The 20,059-nt window shown below is 39.3% G+C and overlaps 2 protein-coding genes across 2 annotated transcripts; one reads left to right on the top strand and one right to left on the bottom strand.

The window, feature by feature from the left end:
• Positions 1–8,410: 8,410 nt before the first annotated feature.
• LOC113301319 (mitogen-activated protein kinase kinase 5-like) lies at positions 8,411–10,183 on the bottom strand. The gene has a single exon (XM_026550087.1). It carries the CDS (start codon positions 9,967–9,969, stop codon positions 8,755–8,757), a length of 1,215 nt encoding a protein of 404 aa, XP_026405872.1. The 5' UTR covers positions 9,970–10,183; the 3' UTR covers positions 8,411–8,754.
• A 7,870-nt stretch (positions 10,184–18,053) lies between these two features.
• On the top strand, positions 18,054–19,378 carry LOC113305601 (protein NYNRIN-like). Its single transcript, XM_026554619.1, has 2 exons — positions 18,054–18,391; positions 18,526–19,378. The coding sequence occupies exons 1-2, from the start codon at positions 18,054–18,056 to the stop codon at positions 19,376–19,378; spliced, it is 1,191 nt and encodes a 396-aa protein (XP_026410404.1).
• Positions 19,379–20,059: the final 681 nt, after the last annotated feature.

Raw genomic sequence — 20,059 nt, forward strand, 5'->3', positions numbered from 1 at the left:
CGGTACACAAACCAGTACGCGTACTAGAAAAGAACTGTTGGTCCCGGAACCAATTTGGTATCCATACCGGTATGCATATCAGAAATTTTTTGTGAACTCTTGATCTTGTTATTGTCTTAAGGTATCCATACCGGTACACGTACTTAAAAAATTATGTGAACTCCGAAACTCGGTCATGTTATAAAGTATACATACCGGTACACGTCCTTTGATTTAACTGTTCACGATCCGGTTAATTATTTGTACCTTGTACATATACTTACCATGTCGATTGAATTCATATGCACATGATTTATTTCTTCGAGATAATCTGCATTTGAGTAATCTCTAGAAATACCATATACATATTTGATAACTTAATTTTCACTCGAGTTAAGTGTTAAGTGTTTCTATGAAAATGCTCAAGCTTATAGTTCAGTTGGCTAGTTTTGACTAACCATTCATGAGCGTGGTCTTTTGAACATGGTTCATCCTAACCAGAGTGTATATCTTGTTATGTTAATCAGATTCAAAGATTCATCTAACTGTGGATATTGTTTGCTTGATTCCAAAGCTATCTTAGCTTAAACCTAAAACACTCTATACTTTGAATGCCTATAAAAGGGGAACCTTAAACAACTGGGATCTTTGAATCCCGACACTACTTTTCTTGGTGTGTCCTAGTTGTAAAACTAGAATCGTCATCTTCCTAAAACCCTTTTAGGGTTTAGCAATTACAAAGATTTCATAGGATTCGTGAAGCCAGGTCTAGCTATTGTTTATCTCATAGCTCGAGTATCTTGATCTTGTTCGATTGTTGAGCTGCCCACTTGAACAAGATAAATAGTAATCTTCAAAATTCTCTTCGTCTTAGACTTTGTTACTTCCACAAGTTTAATACTTGTGAGGTGAATAATAATCTAGGTTGTACTTCGGGTTGCATAAGTCCGAATTTTGGGATTAGCTAGACTTTGTCTATTGCTATCTATTTCCAATATCTTGATCCACGATCAAAAAGGAAATCACATATATAGGCTTATCTGTAGGAGGCAGATTGGTTTAAAGTTTTCAATTAAGTTGAAGCAACTCTTAGGCTGTAAAGAATGTCAGCTAAGGGAATCGATTGCGCGGAGTCCTGTTGGGATTCAAGAGGCTTAAGGAGCCCGACTGTACCTTAATCGGTGTGATACTTGGTTAGGGCTCAACTACATTCCAGTCTGAAGTTAATTGGTAGTAGGCTAGTGTCTGTAGTGACTTAATACAGTTTGGTGTTCAATCTGGACTAGGTCCCGTGGTTTTTCTGCATTTGCAGTTTCCTCGTTAACAAAATTTCTGGTTTCTGTGTTACGTTGTTTATCTTTATAATTAAAATGTCACAAGTTGTGCGTTAATCAATCATAGTAGATACACCCATACTTGTTTGTTGGATACGAATTGATTGATTACTTGGGAATTGATCTTTGGAATCACCCAAGTACTCTTACACGTAAATCAGGTTCACGTACTAGTCTCTGTAAACTTTCTTATTGTGAGAGAAAGAGATATAACTCTAGATACTATTCCTTGATTGAGATTCATTAAGTTGAACTCTCAGAACTGTGTTGAGTTTGTCCATACAAATTGCCTAATAAAAAGTTAGTGGTGTATTTTGGTACCCCCCGCGTTTTCAGTATGTTTATGATATTATTCTAACCGGGACTTCAAATGCTTTGCTTCCTGATCTGGTCAACTTTTTTTAGTGCTTCTTTTGCAATGAAGAAATTTGGTGATTTGAATTATTTCTTAGGAGTAGAAACAGTACGAACAATTGATAATGTTGTGTTAACACAATGAAATTGTTGGGTAAGGCTAATATGCTTGAGCTAATCCATGTAGTACTCCAGTGGAAAAAAGTCTTATAGTTTCCATTAATGACAATACTTGTTACAAAATGCCTCTGAATATATGACACAAGTTGGTATGTTACAATAATGTGTTTAATAGGAGCTGACATATGCTTTGGAGTCAATTATATTATTCAGCATATGTATGCATGCACCAATTGATGTTCATTTGTTACTAGTTAGAAGAATACTTAGATACTTGAAAGGCACAATTGGATATATAACATTAAGGAAAAGGGATATTAAAAAGTTGACAACTTATACAGATTCAGATTGGGGTAATTGTCCTCAGACAACAAGATCAACTTGTGGATATGCGGTCATGAGTAATTCATTAGTTTCTTGGTCAAATAAAAAGGAGCTTACTGTGTCAAGGTCTACAGCTCAAGTAGAATACAAATGCTTATCGGTTACTTCTCTAGAATTGAAATAGCTTGCTTCATATTTTTTTCATCAGAGATTGCATATTACTCTAAAGCAACCTATTACTCTTTACTATGACAAACATGTAAAGGTGATATATACTAGTGGTATATACTTGTTTACTAATCTTGTTTCTCACTCCAGGTCCAAACATGTAAAGGTGTGTTATCATGTTGTAGGAGAGCTAATCAGAAATGAATTTTTGGATGTTCAACATATAGATTCTGATATCACAAAAGGACTCTGTGCTCCTATCTTTAATTCTCTACTGCATCAACTACTTGGAATTCTACTTCTGCAGATGATTTCGATGATGCAACTTCTTTTGCAGATACTTGTCAGGTGTCTTTAGTTGTTGTTCATGGAAATTTCTTATCTCATAATTCTACTTTAGATATATCATCTTCTTCTGATATTTCTACAGTTGTTCCATATCATCCAGACATGTTTCATTTTCTGCTTCTTAGTTGTTCTGATTGTTGTTTGATCTCCTCCTTGTGAGTTGAGTTGGGATTTGATGTTATAAAGGATTTTCTGACAGATTAGTGGTTACCCCTATCAGTTTCATAGCAGCAGTGGTTGGCCCTATTAGTTTGAGGTTAGCTAATAAGTATAACAGTCATAGTGTGTTGACTTGGGTCATGTAAGTTAGTTTCCTTTTTCTGTTCAGTTTTGTGTATTTGACAGACATGTTTGATATGTATGTATATATATGTGTGCCTGAATAGTACCTTTCTCTGTAACGTTTTTTACTTTAATGATTAATCTGTAATATAAATTCTTCTTTGCTTTCAATCTTTTCTGTCTTAATCTTGATCATCATAAGGATATTATAATTCTCACCAACGCTCAATATAGATCGTGTTGATTATGTGTTGTGAAAGAGAAATAGGCACAAAGTAGAAAAAATGGAAAAAGAAATCTAGTAACGTATATAGAATATAAAGATTAAAGACTCTATTTATAGAGTTTAGGTACTTCGTTCCCAAGTATCTCCCTAAAATGGGCATCTACATATTAAACTTCCATTCATAACGAATAACAGAATCTATCGTCATGAGAATTGAAATATGCTATTTAGGTGAACAAAAAAGTGGGAAGCCCAAATTCTACCCAAATAAAGTGAACGGAAGAAGTACATGTAAAGGAAGAGAGAGGATCCCCTTCACACTTCTGTTTTCACGCTATCTTATACTTCGGGAGATATTTTTCACAATAAAACTTCTCACACTTCGGGAGATATTTCTCATAATAAATCTTAAACAATGACGTTTTTCGAGCTAATATTTTGGCGTTATGCTCGTCTTACAAAACTATACATATCTACAAAAAAAAGCTCATTTTTTATAGGTATGTAGAGCTTGGTAGGACATGCATATCTCCAAAATATTAGCTTAGCTTCAAATAACTATACATATCTACAAAAAAAAGCTCATTTTCTATAGGTATGTAGAGCTTGGTACGACATGCATATCTCCAAAATATTAGCTTAGCTTCAAATACGTTACGGTTTAAGTTTTATTATGAAAGATGTCTCACAAAATGTGAGATAATGTGAAAATAGGTGAGTGAAGGGATCCTCCATCTCATAAGTCTCCATCAAATCGTTTCACCAAAATCTCGATCAGCTAAGAGTAGATCCTATGGGTAGTCTCTATTTGAAGACTAACTTGTTCATATGAAAGACTACTCGCCCATATGAACGAGTGAAGCTACTATTGGCAAATACAAAAAAAAGATACTACACGGGAGACAGTCTCCCGTTTAGTTAAAAAAAGTTAGATTTTGATGGGGGACAATTCCCCGTCAAACAAAAAAACCTAAAAAAAAGCTACATAAACGGGGGATAGTCCCCCGTAAAAAAAACAAAAAACAAAAACAAAAAAGTTTTTAACGGGGAACTGTCCCCCGTTTTGTACTAAAAGATTTCTTTTTCCTGACGGGGGATAGTTTCCCGTCTAGTGTGAAACTCCCAACCACTCGTTCATATGAACGAGTGTCTGAAAGGATTTAGGGGAAAAGTGGGTCGAAACCTATACATTGGGGCCTATGCCACTTAATTGGGGCCTATAGATTACTTCATCTACCCAATTCACAATGATAAGGGGTGTTTAGTATTTATGTAAACTACCAAAATTACCCTCAAAAAAATATTAATATTACTAAATTATCCCCATCAATCCTTAATAAACCTAACTAACAAAAATCAGTTTTTATTTTTAACATAAAAACCGATTCATCTCCTCCACTCCCTCTTTTTCCATTTTTTTGAAACCAAAAATCGTCGATGATCGACGATTCAAAAACGATTAATCGTTTCTTTCTTCCATAAAATGACGAATCCAAGAACTAAGTATGCTACTAACAGGAATCATTCTAGTGACGACAATCCCGGACTTGTTGAAGCGATTCGAAATAGAACGAAGGAAGTGCAAGAACAATCTGAAGCCTTTCGTATCGCACATGAGGAAGAAATGGGTCGAATCAAGTACTTTTCTATCAACCCAATCCTCTAAAATAGGTTTAGTAACATGCTTTAAGTTAGAAATCGAGAATTTTGAAATCAAAAAATTTCGGTGTTCACAGAATTGGATTACGTTAGTCACGAAGTAACCCGATTCTTATTAGAAACAGATTATGTTCATAAACTTATAGTCCGATTGTCCTGCATGTGAAAAGGAATCGGGGAACGTTAGTGTATTGTTACTCAATTACGATTTTGTTAATGGTTTTAGCATTATATATTGAATGTTTGTTATTTGAAATTGAAACAGAGAAGACGAGTCGGACACTTGATAACCCGGGCAAAGCTAGAAATCAGGGAAGGGAAAAATGTGAAGGCCAATGAAAATCTAATTGATGAATTAAACGGTCTCGAAGATGTAGAAGCTGGTGCAAAGTTTGGGGAGCAGGATGAGAATCATTCGGAGGAGGAGGAGGAGGAGGATGATGAGCCAAAGAAGAAGAGAAAGAGAGCCCCTACCAAAAAGATGTCTGAAGGTGCATCGAGCAGCGCCCAACCTAGTAAAGGAGGACGCGGTGGACGTGGTCGTGGCGGTGGACATGGTCGTGGTGGGGATGTTCATGAATGAATGGTTGTATTCATGTTTATGTCTTTAAGTATGGATAATTATGGAGTCAAAACTTATGTCTTGTCTTAAACTTATTGTCGAATTATGTTTGGTTCTGGTTTCTAGTTTATGAATGACTTAATGTGTGTGGAAAAAATGGAGGATTCTAGCATTTTTTCTGTCAGAGTCGGTTTACATATAACTATTCATACCTCTGATGCCAGTAGGGACTGCTATAATCTCGGCTATTTGAATGAAGACTTTCGCGGCTACCTTGAACGTATAACCATCAGACCCGAGATTGAACATGTAGAGGCGAGACTCAATGGCATGACCGGAATGTACATCTAACTATATGTAATCCGATTCTGACAGTTTCCAAAATGTTCAGCTTTAGAATCGAGTTTCATGTACAAATATGTAATCCGATTTTCTTGAAGAAAAGTTCTGTAACTTTTACAATCGGTTTACATGTGCTTTACAAAATCCCGATTTGTTAGAGGCAAATTTATATGATTTTGTAAGGACAAAATCGGTCTATTTGATAATATATAAAATCTGATTGTTTGAATTGAATTAAAAAAAAATAGCCGTTGAGACTTCATCTATATAAGGACAACCTCTTTGAGCCACTCCCACATCACACACAGCATAGAAAATGGAATGGGAACCGTTTGAAGATTTGTGTCTGGTAAAATCCTTTGCTAATACGTTCTGCGAACGTCCGAATGAAATCTATTCAATGTTTTGGAAGAGAGTTAAAGAGTTCTTTTACGGGCGTACCGCGAACCCCAATAACCGAAAATGGAGAGACTTGGCTTTTCGATTCAACTACATAAAAGGCGCAATGCGAGAGTACATAATTGTTAAAAATATGGTGTACCACTATCATCCACGAGCTCCTCTTAGGGAAAAAGGGAGTAATGCTATCATTTTTATACCCATGTCAACTACACTAGTTCACATACTAACATATATAAGAATTCATTCATTTTCAGCTGAAACGTTTCAACGGGCTATGGAGAATTCGTAATGGGGAAAAAATTTCATTCACCACGAAGAATATACGACGTTGTACCACCGTGCTCGGAGGTTCATTGATGAGCATTTGATGTGTCAAATTCTAGAATTCTCATACTGAGTCCTATATATATGTAGTGGGCTAATTTCCTAAACTATGTAATGAATATTTTGTTTCTGAAAGTAAGGAATAATCGGTTTACATGTGCATTACAAAAGCCCGATTTTTGGAATCGGTTTATCTGGGTATTCATCAAACCCCGATTCTGGGTTTACATATTCCTAAGCATAAAACTCAACCCAGAATCGGTTTACAAATGCACTAACATAAACCGATTCTGGATCGAGTAAAAATTAATTTTTTTTACAAGTTTTGATTATCGATTAATGAAAATTAATTTCAAGATTAACTTGATTAAACATTATTTAATAATCCGAATTAGCACTAATTTAATAAGGATATATTGGGCATTAATATAAATATTGGATAAGGGGTTTCTATGAATTTTCTCCCAATGACCCTATTTTATCTTGTAGTTATAGGCCCCAATTAAATGACATAGGCCCCAATTTAGTCAGACTAATTTGCTCAAATTGATGGTGCACTCTTTCAAATTTCATAGCTCAAATTGCTCAAATGAAAAAGTGACCCTACCCATAGAATTTGCTCTAATGAATTCAGATTTCATAGCTCTCGGCACTAAGCCACTAACCCAGGCTGAGACATAATGACACTTTCACTTAATTATCATTTTAGAGCTTTGTATACATCTACTCAGATTTCAGAGCATAAATTTCAACCAATGTTTGTCCCTACACTTTATACCATAAAAATTCAACATGAGGTGACTGATTTAATGAGAAATCAGTTGAGTGACAGCATTAATCCTCTTTCCAAATCATAAGGTCAAGTTGATGCATGCTATGACACCAATATGCCCACAATTCCCATTGGAATATTGCTCCTCTGCTGTTGCCTCACCACACAATGCCGGTAGAAGATTGTTCATATAGTGTTTCAATAAAGACAATGATTTCAATCATAATTATCCTAATTAAAATGGCAATCATGACGGTCATGTTGGATATTTGATCGGAGTTGCGACCTCTAGTGATCTAGAGTCTAGACTATCACTTTGTTCTGTATACTTGCTAAAAAGCAGCAATCAAATGACAATTGATCAAACTATGGGACAAATGTACACCTATTTTCTTATAATTATTACCTAATTTTCTAAAGCATCAGGTACCCACTCCAGAACCAACGCAATGAAAAACATAATTCCTGGCAAACAATCCCAGATTGTCAATAGTAAAAAACTAAAAAGTAACATAGAGACATTACCAATTTTACACCATTGATGCTATCTAGCTATGTTTAGTCCATGCTGGCAAAACACCTAAAAGAAAATGACTGACTAGATTCTTCAACTCCAATTGGTAATTTTCGGGTAATTTTGGTATAAAGAAAAGAAGGGGGGATGAGAGCTATGATGAAAGACTCAGTTTGCAGTTGGTACAGAACTAGTACTATGTAAGCATCATCATCTCCAATCTTTCCCTATGACCCCATCAAAACCAAAAACAGCTGCAGAAAATTTAAGATGATCTTTACCTTGAAAAATCAACAAAATTTAGAAATTGTCGCCCCAAAAAAAGAATTTATCCAGATTTCCAATATCAAACAAGTCATTACCCAAGTAAGTAGATTTTGTTTCAAAAACGAGAAACAGACATCATAAAGATAACCACTTCTTCACTCTTAATGAACACAAATATCAACATTCTAAAATTTAATCTCATTTCTAAAAATGCTTATAGAATCTAAGATGTCATTTACCTTTCAAACATCTAAAAATGGATTCATGAAAAGAATGTAATATACAATAAGTAGCAAGTTTCCAAACAAAAATTGAGTACTTCATTTTCATCATCATGTTCATCAAATGATATAGTTTCCAAATTTGCCAACCAAAAGAAAGAAGAAAGAAATCATTAATCTTTCATACATCAAAGAACAGGCAATAAAAAGAGTGAAACATAAAAAAAAAGTTGCAGGTTGCCATTTCTATTGATACTTCATTTTTCATCATCAACATGATCATATGAAATTTTTTGTTGCAATACAAGGATTACAAAAGCTTAATCTGGGGGTACATAAAGTAGCTTCATTTTTAATTTTAGCCACTCTAACAACAACACCAACAAATAAAAAGTACATGACAATTAAAATAAAGAAGTTAAAAAAAAAAAAAAAAAAATCTAATCTCATTACTAGAACCACCATAATAATAATAATCAGAGAAATTGAAAAGAGATTTGATTTGATACATACCCATTTTCTTAAATCATCTCCATAACAAAGTCTCAGATTAAAATCAACCTAAATGTTGAGGAGGAGGAAGAAATTGCTGCTGCTGTTGTGGGTTTTGCTGTTGTGGATGTGGATGTTGTTGTTGTTGAAGTAACTGATGGTGTTGTAATTGCTGTTGAAGTAGATGGACTTGATGATCGTGATTTGGGGACTTCTGATTTGGGATGTTGATCACCCTATTCTGAGTTATAAATGGATGAAGTAGTAATTTCTCAGCAGTCCATCTTTTAGATGGTTCTCGTTGCAAACAAGCTGATAAAAACGATCTAAATTCTCTAGATGCAGTTGGTGGTGCTTCAGGTGGTGGTGCTATACAAATAGCACACATCAAACTAGCCCAGTCACCTTGTCTACTAACATTAAAGGGAAACTTGCCCAGATAAAATTCCAATATAGAAACCCCTAAACTCCATATATCACCAGCATATCCATCATAAACACCTTCATTTAGATCTGTATTGATTCTTTCAGGACTCATATAAGCAATAGTACCTACAGCTGAATTACATGGATCCATTGTTTGTGCTAAGATTCTACTAACACCAAAATCAGCAATTTTCACTTCCTTTCGGGCGTTAATCAACAGATTGGAAGGCTTAATATCGCGGTGAACGATTTTATGACGATGTAAATAGGATAAACCCAATAAAATCTGATGCGATAAATGAGCTAAATTCCTTTCATTAGAGATATGAATACCTTCTAAAGAACCACCATCCATGTATTCTAATAAGACTTGAATTTCACCATTGTTATCAAACATACCATGACAATTAACAACGCTAGGGTTATTAACTTGTCTTAAGATTTCGATTTCTCTACAGATCTGTTTTCTTACTGCTTCATCATGATTACCATAGATCACTTTCAAAGCAAAGAACTTCCCTGTCGGTTTATGTTTTACTTTATAAACTGTACCACCGCTTCCACTACCGATTCTTCTTTCTTTATCGAGTTCCGAGAAACTCAGTTGAGTTAACTGAGTTGGTTGTGGTGAAACGATTGTTGTTGATGATGATGATGATGATGATGTTGAAGGAGGGAGAGGTAGAGGAAGGGGGAGAGGTAAAGGAAGAGCACTAGACGTATCACGTTTCGGTAAAGGGATTGTTAAACCAGGACGACGACGATTTCGATTTGAATCGGTTCTGTTGGTACCGCATGGTAATGGGGATGAGGATGCTGATTGTAATGGTGGTGGGGGTTGAATCGGTCTCATGACTCGGTTGTGGGTTTATTTTGATCCTGAAGAGATGGGTTTTCTTGGAGATCTTTCGATTTTGAGGTTTGTGTTCATGTCTTTACCTAAATAATCTTCTTTCTTCTAAAGTTTCCATGGAACAAGAAATGGGTTTCTCTGGTTTTAGAGGAGAGAAGGTTCTGCGAAAAAGGAGGAAAGAAATAATGCAGAGAGGAACTTTAGAGATTTGTTTTTGTGGGGGTTGGTAAAAATTAGTATGGTAATTTCGGAAGACTGGAGCAAAAAAACAAATGCAGGAGAAATTAGGTTGTGCACATATGATAGCGGAGATTTTTGCAAGACTAATAGTAACTGGGGCTGAACATGGTTTCGGTTTTTCGCTGGAACCGGACTAAACCAGACCAATTAGGAAGAAACCAAACCGAACCGAACCATTTACTAATGGATTGGTTACGGTGTAGAAAGTGGAAAACCGATAGTGTTGGTTTTGGTTTGACCTCTAAAATCGAACCAAAAACCATTAGAAAACCGATTAATTTTTAAACTTAGTTTCTACCGTTAATTTACAAGTAGTAGATTCTACCCATTGATTTAGAGGATAAATAGAAACCCTAAATCTAATATTTCATTATGATACTCTCCTTCTTTCTCTTTCTCCTTCTCTCAGTCGCCTCCCTTCTCCACCCCCAACTACAGCCGCTGCTACTCGACTTTTTTCTTCCCGTCTTCCTTCTTTTTTATTTGTCAATAACTAAATTAAGATATATTATATATCTTCTTTTGATCTCTAGAATTAGAGCAAGCTTTAACTATTCTTGATATTTTTTGTATTTTTTTTGTCTGTAAATTTGTGTAAACCAATACTATCGGCAACTACGATTTTTTTATCTGTAAATTTTTTTTTTTTTTTTGGTTTGACATAATTATTGGTTAACCAAAAACCACTGGGACAAACCGAAACCAACTGGAACCATTTGGAAACCAAACCAATGGTTAATGGATTGGTTTGGTTTAGATTTTTAGAAACCAATAGTATTGGTTTCGCTTTTGGTTTGGCTAGAAACCGAACCAAAACTGACCATGAACAGCCCTAATAGTAAACGTTGGGTCAAAATGAAGGTAAAAATTTTCCACACTTCTTGATTAACTAGAAATTACGAGCAGAGTTTTGTGTCCGGAGCTGCTGCATGCCCTAACCATCTACCCCACTTTCTTTCCCATGATGGGAGCCAATCTAAGGGCGCAGATTCTCTGTACACGGTGACTGCACGTCACTCTGTCCCTACCTATCAAGGGACGCCACGTATTTAATGGTTTACAGAGATATTTTGATTAATTTCTATACTCAGCTGGTCATCCCGTTCCTTACAAGTTGATGCGTTCCAGAAAGTTCCAGGTTAGAGTTCCTGATGGCGCAATATTACAGAATTTTGACATGGAAGGTAGAGTTAGCTTGCCCCCTTACGACATAATCTCACGGTTCCCTTAACTAGGTTTCTCATGAGGCTTGATGGGAGACTAGCACGACAACCTGTTAAATTATTGTAGTAGTGCATCGTTGGAGCTTAGCTTGGTAGGCTTATAACTAGTTTCATGTAACAATCGTTATCCAATAATATAATATTCTATACTTTCCGGATTAATTTCTATTAAAAAAAAATTACTAAAAGAATCTAGCGATGTTTTGGTCTTTCTCTGCAAGATCTGTAATTCGTGTGATCTTTGATTTTAGTAAGACCTTTATATCACAGATAATATAACTGCAAAATCAACAACTAGGTATTTATGATGAATCATTATTCTTCCATGTGTTTAGCTTGGGTTTTGGTATAAAAATTGGGTAACCTAGGGTTATATTTGCTTAGTTCTTCAACCATCAACTGATAACCAAATTTAAAGATGCGTTTACAGGTTTAAACGGACATTTTGTAATGGAGTTTACAACATAATTTTTCTTTTCCTTTTTTATTCAATACGTTTAATTATTTTTTTTAAGCATTTAATACCTTTAATGGAGATTACAACAAAAAAAAAGTTATTTTCTTTATCTATTCGAATTCAATACTTGAGTTGACGGAAAGTTTACGTCAGTAGAGTGCTAGACACATGTCACCTAATGATAGGCAAGGACAGAGGAACAGTGGAATTTGAGGTACAGAGGATCTACTACCCCAATCTAAACCTTTTATTTGAAAATAATAGATTCATCGAGTCCATGGGGTCTTTAGAGCAACCATAGTGGACGATCAAACCTATAAATATGGTCCAGAGATGAGACACAGCGGGAAGGAGTAAAGATTGAAAACCGGACCAAAACCAAATTCCAGACTATATTTGGTCTGGGACCAAGACCAAAACTGTATATAGTCGAGCGAACGTATAATGTTCATTTGTCACCGGGCGGGTATATAATGTGATCATGTTGATGAGGCGTGCATATAATGTGATCTTGGTGATGGGTCGGGCATATAATGTGATCCTCAGTGAGGCGTACATATAAAGTTCGCCTGATGGTTGATGGGGCGTGCATATAATGTGATCCTGTGATGGGGCGGTCATATAATGTGATCCTGGTGATGGGGCGGGCATATAATGTGATCCTGGTGTATACTTTTTCCCAAATGACCAAATTTACTCTTCCACCCTAGTGTAACACCACGGACTAAACTTAAATTTGGTCGTTTTTTTTTGGTCTTTGGTCTATGGTTTTGATCGCATCATTGCAGTTGCTCTTAGCTGAACAATTATGGACCAGTCCATGGGGTCCTTAGTTGAACGGTTATGGACCAGTATCTTTATCGACATGTCATAAGAAAGAAAAAAATATAAAGATAAATTCCGGTACATGAAACATTTTTATGTTATGATTTTCACCAAAATTATTTCTTGTTATATACTTGTATGATGGATGGGTTTTTATAGCGGAATGGGCATAATGCATATGTGGTATAATTAACCGTGGACCTTTTGTATCGTCTGTTACTGTTGTTGATACATGAAAAATAGTTCCCCTTAATCAGGTTAGGGCGTCCCAAAGAAGGAAAAAGCTACACATAGAACATGAGGACTTGGGACTAAGGTCCAAATCCACCAAAGAAGTACCCATGAGTTGGAAAGGACAATGAAGGAATTAACAAGGAAGAAGGAGGATATACTAGAGAAGGGATGACATTAATAGTAATTAAGGAGGTTTAGGACACATGGCAACGCAAGATGTCATAAAAAGAAGGGGATTTTGGAAGGTCTACATAAGAAATGACAAGGTATAATGGAAGGACAACTCTCTCTCATACTATTCTAAAAAAAGTGAGGTCATCTTGGTACAATTGGGCTGGTAGAACCCAACGAGAATTTCGGTATTAACATTTGTCGACCACACCCGGAGGCTCGTGCCTAGTCTATCATGATGCAGCCGAGTGGTACTACCCCAAACGCGACTAACGGTCAGTTGAATAATTCGCCCCCTAATCTAGAAGGGGAGCGGATAGGGATAGTAACGGACCCAATCTTACAAGCGAGAAGACCTGAAGCGACGCAGGAAAGGGATAAACAACTAGAGGGCTGAAGCACGTCACTCACGCATCCCACTTTAAAGGAAATGCAGAAAGAGTTGGAGGAACACATCCACAGGGAAAAAGAGTTGAGAAGATTGCTGAGAGAAGCTAGCAACGAGCAATGCGCCAAAGAGGCCTTGGAAAGCGCCAAGGATAAAGAAGAAGATCACGGAATGATAACACAGGAGGCGATGGCCAAATTTTCCGAGACAAACTACAAAGTGGTAAAACAGAACAATTACGATTTCATGGCAAGACCATACACCCCCGAGATCGTGGAATATCAATATCCATAGGATTATACTTCACCAAAGTTCAAAGTGTATGACGAACAAGGGAATGCGCGAGAACATCTTAGCAGATTCGTCGCTTCTATGAACGATCGAGCCTCTGATGGGAAGTTGTGCCTAAGGGAGTTCCCTAAGTCGTTGACTGATACGGCCTTCTCGTGGTACGAAAATCTAAAGCCCGGAAGCATCAAATCATGGACGGACCTGTCCAAACACTTTCTCAGAAAATTCTATTCGACAAAAAGGAAAGTCACGACCATCGACTTGAGTAAGTGCAACCAACAGTTAGAGGAAGACATAGGGAAGTATATCGCCCGGTTTCGTCATTTTGCGCTAGATTTCCATGAGGACGTTAAAGAAGATGCTCTAGTGGAGATCTGCGTACGCGGAATGATACCATGTTTCAAGAAAAGCCTGGTGAACTTCCGATTCCCAACCTTCGTCGAGCTGGAAGAAGCGGCAACAAGAATCGCCGATTGTGTCGAAGAAAGCAACTCGGATTATGTTTGGCGCAATACGGTCAACACCGTCTCAACAACACCAAGGAACACCCGCGCAAACAACAACCAAGAAGGCTGGGGAGTACAAACAAATCAGTCATATAGAGATCGACCGCTTCCTCCCCCATTGCCCTGTGATAAAGAGCAGATCGTCGGGCTCTTAGAGCAGTGGGTGGAGAATAAAGAAATTTAGTTGCCTCCAACAAGGGTGGATCCCACCGATACCCATAAGAGTGACGCCAGGTACTGTCACTTCCATCGCAGAGTACAACACCCCACGGTCGACTGCTATAACCTAAGAAGAATGTTTCAGAAGAAACTGGAAGCGGGCGAAATTGAAATGGGAGATCCAGAGGGAGGAAAAGCAATCCAAAATCATGTAATGATGCTTTCTCATGATCCCAGCGGAGATGAATGGAAACCATGGGAAGAGAAGGATGAAGAAGCATGCGAGGTTACTATAGAAGGCCGGGCATTTACGAATACAGATGGTGTCGCTAGCAAGTTCGCGGGTACAGTGTTGGCTCAGCATTTTTTTGAATCACTGGGTTTTAGCGAGGATCAGAGCAGGGAAGCGGCCAAAGCTATCGCGTCAATTGCGGCAGGAAGGCCATACGATTCCCTTCCCAAAGAAGCTATCGTATTCACAAACGAGGATATTTTCTATCCGGAAGAGCACCTTAGACCCTTATACCTTACTGTGTATATCAATAAGGTTCCTTTGAAGAGGGCCTTCGTAGACGGCGACGCATCTTTAAATCTAATCTCTATGCATATACTAGACTTCCTCGAGGTACAAAGGTCGGCAATTAAAATGGAACCACGAAGGTGAAAGGATTTCGAGGACATACTCATACGGCAATCGGGATCGTCCATTTGGTTATGAAGATTGGTCCAATTCGTGGACTTACCTCTTTCTATGTACTAGAAGACGACACGACGTTCCATGTACTGCTAGGACGAGGGTGGTTACTCAACCATAAAGTGGTAGCGTCAACGTACCATCAGTGTGTCAAGAGTAACATAGGAGGAAGGCAATTTCGGATACCAGCCACGAGCCACCCCTTTGACCCGGAAGAAGCTTACATGGCAGATGCGGTTTTTTTATGATTTGTCTAAGGAGGCGAATGAAATCCCCGAGGTGAAACTTACCCCGCTACCAAAATGGAGCGAGTAAGAGAAGACGGATCCAACAAAGTCAGTCTTCATCCCGTCCAAGATGACGTTCCCAGAGGAAAAAAAACGAAAACATGAAGACCAACCTAGGTTCCAGCGTTTCTCAAGACCAGGTGGGAAGCACTGTACCGCTTATAGCAATTAACCGAGGGAGCGTCTACGAGTACGCAAAACTTTGAAACATCCGACGTAGAGGCCCCCTCAGACGATCAAAACCTAAACGAGCTACCATATAATAAAATTGATGATGAAGAATTACAGGAACTATTTAATGCGAGTACATAGTCTATAAAAAAACGGGCTCCTAAAGACCTCACCATGGATGACGTAGAAGAGGTTAACATCGGAACAAAAAATGATAAGCGACCGATCATGATTAGTAAAAGTTTGGACGCGAAAGAAAGGGAAGCTCTGATCACCTTTCTCAGAGAATACAGAGATGTTTTCGTTTACGATTATGATGAAATGCCGGGTCTAGACAGCAGCCTCGTAGCTCATAACCTTGGAGTGTCTCCTGAATTCCAACCGATAAAACAAAGAAGTAGAGAATTCCCGAGGTCGACCGCTCTCTCAATAAAGGAAGAAGTGGAACGTTTGTTGAAAGCCAAATTCATCAAACCTATCCAGCACCCGACCTGGTTAGCCAATATTGTCCCAGTGGTGAAGAAGAATGGAAAGATCCGATGTTGTGTAGACTATAGGTATCTCAATCGGGCATGTACCAAAGATGATTTCCCACTACCCAACATTGATTTAACGCTGGACACGACTGGATGCAAGACACGCTTCTCTTTCATGGATGGGTTTAATGGATATAACCAAGTAAAGATGGCCAAGGAAGATGCAAAGAAGACTGCTTTCCAAACTCCATATGGGAATTTCTACTATGTTGCGATGCCCTTTGGGCTAAAGAACGCCGGTGCCACGTACCGGCGTGCCATGATATCCATATTCCACGATCTACTGCATCATACGGTAGAGGTATATGTAGATGACATCGTGGTTAAGACTTCAGAGACTCAGAGCCATGAATCTCACCTAAACACGGTCTTCGAAATATGTTGGAAGTACCAACTCAAGATGAACCCGCTCAAGTGCGCCTTTGGAGTTACATATGGAAAGTTCTTGGGATTTGTTGTAACCAATGAAGGGATTCAAGTGGATCCAAGTAAGGTCGAGGTGATTATGACTATGGTACCACCAACTGATACCAAAGAGCTCCAGGCATTTATAGGATGTATATCTTATATACGGCGCTTCGTGCCTGGTTTGGCTCAGATAATGTCGGCATTCTTTCCTCTACTAAGGAAAGGGACTATCTTCAAATGGGAAGAGACTCAACAAGTCGCATTTGAAAAATTAAAGAAATGCCTCGTTAGCCCACAAGTTCTCAAACCACCAATGAAAGGTGTGCCTCTTTACTTATACACGACGTTCACGAGCTCAGCCACAGGGGCAGTCCTGGCACAAGATATGGGAGGAAACGAATTATCACCCATCTTCTACGTGAGTCGGGTTTTAAGAGACGTGGAACTGGGATACCCACGAGTAGAAAAAGCGTGCCTATCCCTCATCTACGCAACACAGAAACTAAGGTCGTATCTTCTGACACATAAGACGATCATGGTAGCCGTGGCAAACCTCATAGCGTATCTCGCCTCTAAGCCTGTCCTGACTGGGAGAATGGCCCTATGGCTGTTACAATTATCAGAGTTCGACCTCGATTATCAGCGACCTAAAGGAGTGCGAGGACAAGAGATCGATGATATAATGGCCATGTTCCCTGGGGAAGGAGATGACGAAATTTATGACCGGGTGCCGGGAGAGGTAGCTGCCGCCGATTTCAACAAGCCTTGGACCATGTTTTTCGACGGGTCGTCATATGATACCGTTGAAGGAGCGGGAGTAGTGTTCGAAGCACCGCAAGGAGAATTGTTATCATATTCGTTCAAGTTGGATTTCCCTTGCACTAATAATGTCGCCGAATATGAAGCTTTGATCCTGGGGCTCAGGATGGAAAAGGAGCTTGGTCTAGGAAGCGTCGAGATAAAGGGAGACTCGATGTTGGTGACCAATCAAGTCAACGGGGACTTCCACGTCAAAGAACCACACTTAGCCCCATATCGAGCGGAGGCTCAAAACCTGATAAGTCAAACAGGGTCAAACCTAGATCATAGAGGTAGAGGCAAGAACAAACACGCAGATGCCCTGGCAAATTTAGCTAGAAAGATACAGCTAAACGATAAGGAAGAGGGTACAGTAACAGTCAGAAGGAAGGAGTTTCCCAACACCTGGAAAAAAAGACATGGCCTTTGAAGAAGCAAACGATTGGAGGCGGACTTACATTGAGGACTTGACCAAAACAGAGGAGGATCGTGTAATACCTACCCAAACTCTGAAACAATTTGTTTTGATCCAAGGAGCGCTTTACTATCGAGTGGCAGGGGGGATCTCTTGCCAGATGTGTGGGTAAGAGAGAAGCGTAAAAGATACTCCAGGAGCTATATGCGACAACATGTGGGCAAACCGCAGCGGTTCACCTCTACAGAAAGCTTCAGAGAAGAGAGGTATACTGGCCCAGCATGTCGGCACAAGCAGCGTCCCTCCAAGATAGTTGCGCTGATTGCCAAGCCCCACTACTAGACGCAGAGGTCTGCACAGTCGACGGGGTGGGTTGGAGACAACCATACATCGACTTCATCCAAAATGGAAAATTACCCAGCGACAGGCAAACGTCTCTAAAAATTCAAAAGAAAGCGACGCGTTTCTTCATGCATGAGGGGATCCTCTACCGCAGAAGCTACAATAACGCGGTACTAAGGCGCTTATCAGACGAGGAGGTTGCTGAAGTAATTACTCGGTCACACAATACAGAACACCAAGGGATGCGGAATTTGTTCCTGCAGCTCTATGAAGGCGGGTTTTACTGGGCCACCATGGAAAGTGATACCGCGGAACACGTCAGAAAATGCCTCAACTGCCAAACACATTGGGACCTAATCAGAACACCCACACCCTTCTGCATAGCGTGGTAACGCCATGGCCATTCCACAGTTGGGCTTTAGACATCATAGGGCATATCAACCCGATATCCTCGAAACGCCATAAGTACATAATAACCGCCATCGAGGATACCACGAAATGGGTCGAAGTGATACCTCTCAAAGACTATGTCGGGGCGACCATCGCAACATTCATCAAAGAGTGCATCATCTGCATATTTGGAGCACCCATGATTATCAGGGAAGATAATGCAAAATCGTTCGTAAACAAAGATATGATGGATTTGCTGCAGCAATATAATGTGAGGCTTCACACGTCGACCCCCTACTATCCTCAAGGGAATGGGCAAGCCGAGCCGAGCAATAAGACACTAATCCGGGTCTTGAGAAGGATAGTGGAAGACCATCCCAGAGAGTGTCATGAGCAGCTCCCGCTCGCGGTATGGGCATACAGAATCTCGAAACGAAGTTCCACGGGGGTGTCACCGTATTCTCTGGTCTATGGGGAGGACGCGATATTAACGACAGAGATTGCAATTCCATCCGCGAGGGTATCAATGGCTAGTCATACGACTCCGGATGAAGTAAGTCGCTTTTCCCATTTAGACACAATAGAAGAGAGGAGAGCCCGGGCAGAACGGTTTGCTGAGGCATATAGGAAGCGAACAACATACTATTATAATCAGAATGTAAAGGAAAGGATATTCGAGGTAGAAGATTTGGTCCTTAAGATTGCTCCTCATGTGCAATGTAATGCTAGCGCAGGGAAATTCGCTGCAAACTGGGAAGGACCTTTCAGAGTAAGAAAGGTAGCAGAGAGCGGGTATTACAAGCTCAGACGCATGAACGGCACGAAGATCAAGTCACCGATCAATGGTAAATGGCTAAAGAAGTTTTATGCATGAACAAATCAATGTAAAACCATCATTTCGAATAAAACCCAACTTTTGGTATACGATTCGTAACATTTACCAAGATCGCGGGAATGCCAATGGCGCCCGAAACGACTAGCAAAAGGCTGCAGGAGTGTTAATGACGCCCGATCAGCTGAAAAATTTACTAAAGGTTTCAGGAGTGCCAATGGCGCTTGATCGACTGACAAAAGGTTGCGGGAACGCTAATGGCGCCCGATCGACTGACAAAAGACTGCGGGAGTGCCACTGGCGCCCGATCGGCTGACAAATTTACTAAAGGTTGCACGAATGCTAATAGCGCCTGATCGACTGACAAAAGGTTGCGGGAATTCCAATGGCGCCCGATCGACTGACAAAAGGCCGTGGGAGTGCCAATGACGCCCCATCGGCTGACAAATTTACTAAAGGTTGCAGGAATGCCAATGACGCCTGATCGACTGACAAAAGGCTGCGGGAATGCTAATGGCACCCGATCAGCTGACAAAAGATTACATGAATTCCAATGGCTCCTAACCAATTTAACACACATCCCTCCCTCCCAACCCCCTGACTGAACAAATGAAGGGAGGAGTAGGCGATTTTATCATACATCCCGCCCTCCCAATCCCTGTTGAGAAAAATAAAGGGGGGAGTAGGCGTGTTTAACATATATCTCGCCCTCCCAAATCTTGT

This window comes from Papaver somniferum, chromosome 8 (genome assembly GCF_003573695.1).
Source record: "Papaver somniferum cultivar HN1 chromosome 8, ASM357369v1, whole genome shotgun sequence".
Lineage (NCBI taxonomy): Eukaryota > Viridiplantae > Streptophyta > Magnoliopsida > Ranunculales > Papaveraceae > Papaver > Papaver somniferum.

Coding starts and splice junctions, on each gene's coding strand:
- LOC113301319 (XM_026550087.1), bottom strand. CDS start 9,969: ATGAGACCGATTCAACCCCCACCACCATTACAATCAGCATCCTCATCC.
- LOC113305601 (XM_026554619.1), top strand. CDS start 18,054: ATGTCGGCACAAGCAGCGTCCCTCCAAGATAGTTGCGCTGATTGCCAA. Junction 18,392..18,525: donor CTGCAGCTCTATGAAGGCGG/GTTTTACTGGGC, acceptor GCCATTCCACAG/TTGGGCTTTAGACATCATAG.